We start from the raw sequence: 10,458 nt of genomic DNA on the forward strand, positions 1-10,458 counted from the left end.
ACAGTCAAAGTAAAAAACGTAACATTTTCCAGAGTCAGTAACCAAATTCAAGCTTTTTATCCTAGTGCACTCAGGATTGAATTTAAAAAAAATTGGAGTCATAATGACTTTTCAGTTTGATACATTGTTTTTAGAAAAAAAGATCCCACAGAAAATGCTGAATTCAATAAACAAGAGACATAAATGTGACATTTGGATTTCATAATTACTGACATAAAAGTTGTAATAACTCTTGTTCTGCTTGTTATCCTCTTGTACAGACTCACATAAAGAAGAATGCAAGGACATCCTATTTGCTAAAAAAAAAAAAAAAAAAAAAAAAAAGCACAACTCAAGACTAAAGGGAATTTGTAGTAGATAACTTAAAGAAAAATAGCTAGACAAAATTCTACAGATAAAATAAGACAAATTAAGACACAAACTTCTCAATACTGCACACAATTCAACTTTACAACAAAATGTATTCATCAAGCAAAGATTAAATACCATCTGGAAAGAATAAAGTAGTATATTAGTCTGGGAAAATCAGGGACACCAAAGACAGGATTGAATTATGTAACAATGCAAAAGGTTTGCAAATTAAATATTGGTGATTTTAAATCAAAACATCAAGTTACATTGCACAGCATATTGTGTCATAAAAACACTACTACAGTAAAAATGAAAGATGAAGGCCCATTTTGATAAAAGTTGCATGATAAGAGATTAATAATACTTTTTTAAAGCACCAGAATGTTACCTTTACAAGAGGAAAATACCATGGAAATTTTAAGTAAATACGGTAGGCCTACTCTTATTTTACACAACCAGCAATTTGTGTTTGTTCTCTGTATTGCATGTAACACGTTACACTGAAAGAGAAGAAATAAAACAGAATAGGTTAACAACCCTGATGATGAATTTAAGTCATACTGCGTTTTCACACAATATTTGTGTGGAGCATTTCCAGCTAACATTATAATAAAAAGTACCCAAACATCAGCGTCAAAATATAAATATAAAAATGTAATTCTGATTCATTCAAATGAGAATGAAAGAATATATATATAAAGATTATCATAACAGTCTGTTGTTTTTGCATTTTCTCTCAATACGGATGGATCCAAAATCAAACCTAGACAGGGAAAGTACCAAAATTTCTACACAAGATCAAAAGCAGAGTTTAAATCAAAACAACTTTGTGTAATACCACAAACGCATAGAGATTTGCTTTATATCTCACTGCAAGAACTAATGGGCTCAGAGAAAAGAATGTGCTGACAAATAAATGAGAACTACTCCAAAAAACATAACACACACCACAGTGGAAAGGCAAATAAACAAACAATACTGATTCTTAAACACTTTTAAAAACAATACAAGCGCGCTAGTTTTAAAGTAGTATGCACAATTTAAAACAATTTTACTCAGAGAATAACCTGCTTTCTTAAACTCCACAAAGTGACACACTTTTTTAATTAAACCACATGTATTTATGTGGTACACCCTATTTTCTTCTAGGGAACTGACCAAACATAGAAATAATTGCATTTATATTATTATGGTGTATATCCATGCTTTACAGTAAGCTCTATACGCTTCACGATCAATGTTACCCCAGCAGACCATAGAACACTCAGAAACATTCAGGCTTCCCACGAAGCATACAGTGCAAGCTGTGGATTACACACGCACAAACAGTGTTATAAATTTGTGTGGAGTGCCTTTCCCAAGGACATAACGTTGGGCACCTGATGAGATTCAAACCCACGACCTTAAGGTGGCAACTCCAAGAGCCTAAAAGATTAAAAAAAGATACCTAAAACAAATCAAACTGTAAAAAAAAAAGACTTTGAACCTTATAATTTACAAATTGAAAAAAAAAATAGAATAAAAAAAGTAATAAATGGTAGGAAAGTCAATTTTCAAAACAATTACATGTAATTGATTAAAGGACCATATTTCCTCAGTTTTCAGCAGTACTTTTCACAATGGGTAGCTAGAGATTTGTCAGAACTTAACCCTTGATCACTAGACAAGTATGATTACTACTAGCTATAAAATGTAAAAAATAAAACAACATGTATTGTAAAAATTGAAAAAAAAATCAACAAACCCAAACATATTAAGAGCGAAGACTTCTTTCTATTATATTGTGCAGATACCTTTCACTAATAAAAAGAGGGCAGATGTGTCAACAAAATAAAACAACAATGGATAAATAACTTGAAAGGCAACACCAAACACAAATATATACATGTACTAATAACAAGGAATGTTACATTCTGTAATAATGTGCTTAAACACAGCCTCACAATAAAGTAACAAAATAACAGACATTAATTTAAATACAGTGAATTTTACAATCAGCACCCATTATATATTGCAATCCATTCCAAAGGTATCCACAAAATCAGACTGTTAGGGGTAGGTTCCTTTTCCACTTCAGACTTAAATTCAAGTATGTATAAAATAGGTTAAATATAATAGAAAGAAAAACAGATGTAAAAAGAGACAAATATGTAAAAGCATCAAGCCTTTGAGGCTCATTAATCATGCAGACTTTAGCATTAAAATGAAAGTGCAGAAAGTAACTCAGCCAAACATGAAAAACTCATATTCCCACATCTGTGGGGAGAACTCTGCTTTTATGCAGTGCAATAGGCCACTTTTCTGAAGTCTTGCATCGATGTAATCTAACACTTTCAGTGCAGCATCCTGACTAACGTCAGCCAAAAGGTTTTGTTGCCTGCCAGACAGTAATGCAGACATGACTGCCAAACTAGGTACCTGACCCAGTAAATGTGGATTGTGTACAATGAAGTTTGGCAGCCACACATTTTCAAAGGAAGACTTCAGAAAGTGGACAGAATCGGAAACTCTATCCGGTAGATTTTCTAAACTCCATGCCCAGGCTGGGCTTTCCAGCAGAAGGAAGCAAATGACAGACTTGATGATGTATGGGCTGATTTCACCTTTATTCAACAGCATAGTTTTGCTTCCTTCAGAAAACAAAGCCTTTAGAACTCTGATACATAGTTTATGCTGACTTTCAACACCACTGATAGAAAATTTATTTTCAATGTGTTGCAAGATGGAGGACTCTACAGGGGTGACATTCAGACTCCACAAAAGATCTGTACTGACGTCTGGACTTTGATTGTGAAAAATTCTCCCCAAAGTTCCGCTAATCGAGGAAGTGGACCCGTTGGTTTTCTTGTGGTCAGCTCTCCAAGATGGAACAGCATAGATAGGAGGTAACAAGCAGAAAGAAGGATCTGAGAGACAAATGCTTGGTGTGCACTTGACATTGAGCTCTGTAACACCAAGGCCCAAACCCTGCAAGAGTCGAGTGTCAAAGCAAAGGGTTAACTTTTTATTTTGAGATACCTGCACTTTGAACGGCAGTCGATCTGTTTTACTTTTGTGCTCCCTGTTAAGTTTCACAACAGCCTTCTTAAGCATAGCTTCAACCATATCTTCCACTTGTTGAGGTGGTAGGTAAAATCCATAAAAGCCACTGACAAAGGCTTTTCTAAAGCACTTGTTATCTTGAAGAACTTGAGATCCATTGACAGGTTTTGCCCCAATAACAACATGACCAGATGGAATGTCACTACACAGATTGTTATGTAAGATACTCAGTTCAGAGCAGTGTGAAATATTCAGCACAGTCATCACATCATAACCATCAATCATACCAACATGAGTTCCATCAGCAGCACTCCCAAGACTTTCAAATCGAACAAACTTCACAAGGTCAGACGATTCCTCAGACATTGACATCATCTCCTGCTCCAGGATAAACAAACTGTAATTTACAATCAATGAGGCCACATTGAATTGTTTGGGACTTGTGGGGGAATTTTGATACAAAAACTGCAAAATGTTGAGGAGTTTATCATCATCACCAGATGCAGCCCTTATGTTCACATCATCAAGACTGCTCTCAGGAAAAGTCCAATTCATTCGATGGGCAAACTTTTCATACATTATCCAATACTTCATAGTAAATTCCTTAGCCTGTCGTTGCTCAGCATCACCATAAGTGAAGGTTTGATTACTATGACGGCTTCTGTGCAAGCCCCGTCTGGGAAGTCGAGGAGAAGTCAGAGAGTTTACTGTTGATGAAGATGCTGAAGAGGGCAGGCTCATACTTGGTCCACCTGGACTTCCACAGTCATCCATTTCAAGTCCTCTGTCAAGCTCTTTCAAAAACTTCCCAATGGTTGCCTCAAACAATTCCCCCACAACAGGAGTTGATTTCAAGGCTTTTGCATTCTTTCGGTTTTTGTCACCCATAACTGGTACTGTTAACGGAGAAGTATCTTTTTTTTCTTGTTCGTCCTTGTCATTTGTGGCAATATCAGATTCTTCCGGCCCTTCTGTCTCCATTTGCAGTGGTGCTTCATTGACTTCCTCAAGGTCCAAGTCGCCATCATCAGTTTTTAAAGACAACTCAACATCTTTTCTTTTTGAAATCACCTTTATACATAAAAAGGTAAAACAGCAAAAAATCAGCAAAAACACCAGCACTGAAGTCAAGATATGAAAGAGCAAAATCTGATAGGAACCATCTATAGATATCAAATTGTCACAAAAATCTGCAGGTTCTGGGTCAATGTTTTCCATTTCAGCCTCGAAAGATGCGTGTTGGGAAGAATCAGAGGTAAAAGCAAAATATCTGTGAAGATTTTGAAAGAATCCAGAGCCGATATTTTCATCATGATCTTGAGGTTTGTCTACCGTTAATGATTCATCTGTATCGTCAGCATGGTCTGCCAAAGAGGACGACTTGTTGCATGACAAAATGTTGACCACGAGAGACACATTGTAGTATGCCTCAGGAGGCACGATGGTGTAAAGCCACTCAACGTTCAGCAGTTTCATGACCTGAGGATAACATGAAACAAAAAGTTAGACGGTAGAGCTCTAATGCCAGTAAGTCAAATTAATTCTTTCTGTACATAGTATTTTGGAGGTCTAGAAATAATTAACTTGTGGCTCAATTTGGCTACACTGGTGGTGTACAAAATAACTTTATGCATAACAATCACTCAAAACGTAACATGATATATCAAATTGAAGGAAATTGAATGAGGAATACAATACATTCCAACATGACACAAGAATTAATTTTGAACATAAATATGCATTACAAGAGTTAGAAATGGCGATAGTGATGAGAGAAATAAACATTGACGGAAAAAATTACATTCACCAAATATGTGAATGCAAATCAGCATAGTTATCTTATCATCATATACAGGCAATAAATTTCTGAATGTGCAGCTTTTTATTTGAAAGCAATATTCCAATTTTTGTTTGAGTCATGATATTTATACTGAGTCCAGTTACATCGTTTTGCTGATGCAAGACCGCAAGAACTAATTCACTCATTTTTCACCAAACCCATGCTTTGACAAAGTGAAACATTGGTGATATATCGGCGATACGTCCGGAAAGATTTAATGTCACTGGGATTAAATTTTGTAAGATTACAAAACATACACGAAGGCAAAATATCTGAAGTGTGTATACGAGCAGGGAACAGATCTCCAAATTAAGAATATTTCTGTACAGCAATATTTCTACAAACTCATCTTGTTTGATTGCTTTGATCTTTTAATATTGAGTCCACACCTGGTGGTGACTTGTCCATGTATCAATATATTATTCCCTTAGATTCTTCACAAAATTTGCACACTAAGGAACAAAAAACAAACAAGTGTGGGACTGGCTTGTTAGGTAATTGAGCAAAACCTAGAGCACTGATGTACATGTCAGAAAATGGACAGGCTGTGGGAAAAAAAACTTTAAAAAGTAAAATATGAAGGTCACCTTAACTCCTGTGTGTACAAATATGAGGGTTGATATAAAAGTAAAGGAAATTGTGAAATATTTCGAAAACTTTAAATGCTATGGACCTGCATTTTTTAGAGTCCCCTCAAATTAAATATCCTCCTGGGCTTTGTATGCATGCACAGAATTCCAGCCTCCACAGCCACTTTTGTAAGGCACAGCAGTAATCAGTTCTGGTATGCTTAGCACCTCTGAATGACAGATCTAGCTATGTATATGCACAGGGCAAAACTTGGTCTTAAATGCACAAAGATGTTGTGCTTACTCTGTGGGGAGCTGCATTGTTGTAAAGGAGCACTGAGTGAGAGGTTCCCATCTTTTGCCTCTGCTCATCAACAGCATTTTTTTGACAAGGAAGAAGTCACAGCAGTATTATGTAGCAACATTTCAACGACTAGGGGACCACTGTGACTGTAAATACAATATGAAGCCTCTTTCTGCTTTGAAATCCAGGGAGCAAATTAACAGGCTTGTGGGTTCAAACAAGTTGAACAACTTTGTGATATATCTCAGCCTCTCTCTTGTTTATTCCCCAGTTCATAAATGAAGTATCCAGCGGGTACACATTTTTTTCATATATAAGGAGGTCCCTACCGATAACACTTTACATCTACCTGAACAAAAGTCCAGACAAATCATTAGGGTCTCTTTAAGATTTTGGCATGTTGCTAGATAACATTAGATAACATCATAGAGGAATTTGGACAGCCAGAACGCAGGTCATCAAAAACAGTGTCTCTCCCTACACTAAACCAATCCTCTTACCTAAAGACAAACTGTGTTACGATAAATAATATGAACAAGCAGACTCTCCAAAAATTGCCAAGTTTACAGAGCGTAAAGTTGTTGAAATGGATGTTTTCTTTTGTTTCCTTCAGTGTGTAAACCATTTCTTGTATCATGTGACAAATAAAATGATAATGAGTTCAAGAGTCACATGAAAATCCAGCGGTTGGTTCAAGAGTAGACACGTAGATTGATTATGTGTTCTTTTATGACAGAAGTCAATATCTCAGCCAGTGCAAGGCAACTTCCATTCCTTACTGAGCCACCCTCATACTACATGTACCACATGTAGCAAGCAATTAGCTTAAGTCCATTTCGGTACTTTTCACACCATTGGATAAAGATCAGTTAAGCTATAGTAAAAAAATATCCATAAATATGGTAACTCAAGATAACAGAGAAAAGAGGCCATTATAGACAAATGGCCATAATGGGCAATTATATTCACCTACTAGACTTAACAAAGTCAACAGCTAGTATAAAATAAATATTTATTTTATCATTCTATTTTGTTTCCACCTAAATTGCTATCCATCATAGCTTATATTTGCATTGATCGAACATACACACTCAGTCTGAGGGCAAGTTGGAAGAAAACTAAAGCAAGTGACCACTATGACAAGTGACCATTATGAGCAGGTTCTGAGTCTGACTTGTTGAGAAAATGACTGACCATTGTTGCGTTGGACAGGGACCACTACGGACTGGCTAGAAATTTAAGTAAAAACATTTACTCAGAACAGTTGCCATTAGTGCTGGAGACCAATATACCAATATGGAAAAGTGACTTTAGAAGGCAGTCAGCTGTATAGCAAACCTTAAAAAGATTAAATGAAATGCACTACTGCATTAATTGGATTTAATCCATAAATTAACTACAGTCAAGATTTGCGGATTGATTTTATAGAAATATCACTGTGAAATGTGAAATGTTAAAAATTCATTGCTGAGATTGTACAGGAGGGAATAAAAAGGGTAGTGACTTCATATAAATAAAAGAAGCAATTTCTTTTTAAATTGACTTATCGTATGATGCTGTACCTGTGCTCCAGAGAAGTAGACTAAATGGGTAATCTTGCACCAGTGCATTCTTCAAATTGGCCCCCCTCTGCACCTGCACTGCTTGACAATATTTAACTTTGAAGACCATAAGGTCCTATCCCATTCGACACATGATACAAACAAAAGATCTGACTTCACAATGCATAGAAGTAGCCTTTCCACTGGTTGTTTTCATCAAATCTATCAAATTATGACCAGGAAACTAAGTGTTTGGTCTTGGAGGATTTGTTGGAAAAGTGGAAAAATGGTAGCTTTTGTCCCTTCATCATCTGGATCGGAAAAGTAAAGTAAAGTACACTGGATCGGAAAAGTAGTCCCTTCATCATGAAGGAAAACATTGCTGTCCTAAACAATCTTATGGAGATTTTGATTTGACAAAATTTTTAGGCCATGTGCACATTACCTCACAACGGAACTTAGTATAAAAAGCATTACAGATGGAACCATAAGACACCATCACTAAGTCAACTACAGAACTTTTTTCTCAAATATAAAATCCATTTTTTAAAAACGTCTACAATGCCCAGAACAGAACACAAGTATCCAGAACTTTCATGAGGGTGAACATGATGATAGAAAGATCTTGGTTGTTTCACTGTACATAAGTAATAAGAACAGACAAGAAACAAACATCATTTTGTCATTACTATTACTGTGAGTCATCCACTGTCTGAGACCATATGGAAAATGAAGCATTTAATCACAGTCAAAAGCAACACTTCTAAGATAGTAAATAAGCAGAGGATACCAACGAGTGATATAGTGTCCAAGATACTCCTTTGAATTCGAAAAAATAAATTTATAATAACCTTCAGACTTCTTATTTTCAACAACCTTCACTCTGACAATTGTTTTGAATCAAGACAGCCCACACCATTTTATTCTTTGACACTTGAAGGTAACAAGCTCAAGCAGATAGACCAAAGTTCTCTGTTGTGCACAAAAAAACATCATGTTGTCTCCAAGCTCCATCAGCTGATACTGTCTGATTGTAGTGTTTTAAGAGATCTTTTATTAGTAACAGGTGTGATAGGGAGATAAAACCAAAGATTCTCTACTACCAAGATGTTTCAATTGAGTTGAAAGCATGCAATTTTGTCTGCAGGTAGTGAAAGAGAAAGAGAGAGAGAGAGAGAGAGAGAGAGAGAGAGAGAGAGATAGACTTCGTACAATGAGAAGTGAGCATCCATTCATCTGGTAAAAAAGCAAGATTTGTTAATAATTGACAATTTTGACACTTAAAAACTTTGTGATGTGAAAAAGAAATGTAGACCATATTGACATTTAAAATTCGGTCAATGTAAAACCTCTCTGTATATTCAACTTACTATAATTTATACTTTATCCAGGTTGCATCCTTAGAAACTCAGGTTGCCAAGTACAGGTCCCAGCTGGAAAAAGGTGAGGCTGTGAGACACAACCTGGAGTTTGAGCTGACTAAAAGCCAGCGTGAGGTGAACCAGATCAAGCAAACAGCCAGAGAGAAAGAAAGTTTTCTAAAAGATGGAACAGATGATCTAAAACGTGAGTTGTCGTTTTCATTTTAGTATAATTGTGGAAGATTCCATTTCAGTAATTATAATGTGTGTGGTATGTTTCAGAACTTTGCTTTTCTAAATGGAAGCAGTAATTTCATCTTTTGAGTTTTAAAAAAATATGAGTCTTTATTTGTTAAGTATCTGTCTGCACGTTCAAGCCTTTTATAGGATTTTAGTATAGCTTCATTTCTATAGATGCAGAAATATACGTATGCACCAGATGCTTCAGTACCTACTGGCAATTTCCATGACTTTAAAAACAGTCTTAGTTTAGAGTTTTTCATGGATTTTTATTTTGTGAAAAGAAGTGGAAATATTTGTTTTGCCGCATTACAAGTAGGCAATACCCAACTTAGAGTGAAAAAGATGAAATTTTAAGAATAAGTTGTTATGCTGCCTTGCATAATCTTGTTTATGTTCAGTGCTTTGATTCTAGATGTTATCTTTGTTTGCAGAAAAAATTGGAGACCTAGGTTCCGAGGTAAAGCAACTTCAAAAGTCCCTTCAGACCTGCAAATCTAATGCTCAGGAACAAGAAGGTCGGTTGAGGCAGAGTTTAGAGGAGGCTGAGACAAAGGTGAAAAAAACATATAGTGAGCTGGACACAACTAGAGCTGAAAGGGACAAAATGAGTGAACTGTGTCGCCAACATTCCAAGTGAGCTTTTTCTTTTGTTAACAAGAATCTGTTATGTCAAAGAATTTGTTTTACTGTTATTAAGTTATTAAAGGTTTTTGAACTATATGTAGATGAAGAGTGATCCTGGACTCTTTAGTATCTTATTTCTTCATGTTGGCTTTTGCTTTGTTTTCTTTTTGAAAGGTTGTTTGATGTAGCTTTCTTAAAAATGTATGCAATATTGTGCTGTTGGACCTGAATGAATTTATGTTAGTGCATGGTTATAATGTTGGGAGGTAAAAAGAGGTTACCATAAATGAAAAAGTCTTTTGGTACCAAAGACAGGTTTTCAATATTTTTCGGTGTCATGCTTAAAAAGTTTTAGTGAAGAACTTGAAGATACTGAAACTGACTATACATTGAGAATTATGTTGTTCAAGGATTTATTGATTTATTGATTTATTTGTGTGTATGTCCAGGTATTTAGTTATTCTTGATGTTCCCATTGTTTTTCAGTGTAATAGCAGAGCTGAATGAAAAACTACAAGAATTTGAAAGTAAGTATTAGCAAAGAGTCTACATAACAAGAGGGGCCACTTCTCTCTTTGAGCCA

At 35.6% G+C, this 10,458-nt stretch overlaps 1 protein-coding gene across 1 annotated transcript in view; it reads right to left on the reverse strand.

Moving 5' to 3' along the window:
* Positions 1-1,845: 1,845 nt before the first annotated feature.
* Positions 1,846-10,458, reverse strand: part of LOC101848176 — a 14,716-nt gene continuing 6,103 nt past the window's right edge. The window contains exon 2 of the mRNA XM_005092002.3: positions 1,846-4,872. Within this exon, the coding sequence (XP_005092059.1) occupies positions 2,575-4,872 (2,298 nt within the window). The 3' untranslated portion in view covers positions 1,846-2,574. The remainder of the gene's footprint in view (positions 4,873-10,458) is intronic.

The sequence above is a fragment of the Aplysia californica genome, unplaced genomic scaffold (genome assembly GCF_000002075.1).
Source record: "Aplysia californica isolate F4 #8 unplaced genomic scaffold, AplCal3.0 scaffold00039, whole genome shotgun sequence".
Lineage (NCBI taxonomy): Eukaryota > Metazoa > Mollusca > Gastropoda > Aplysiida > Aplysiidae > Aplysia > Aplysia californica.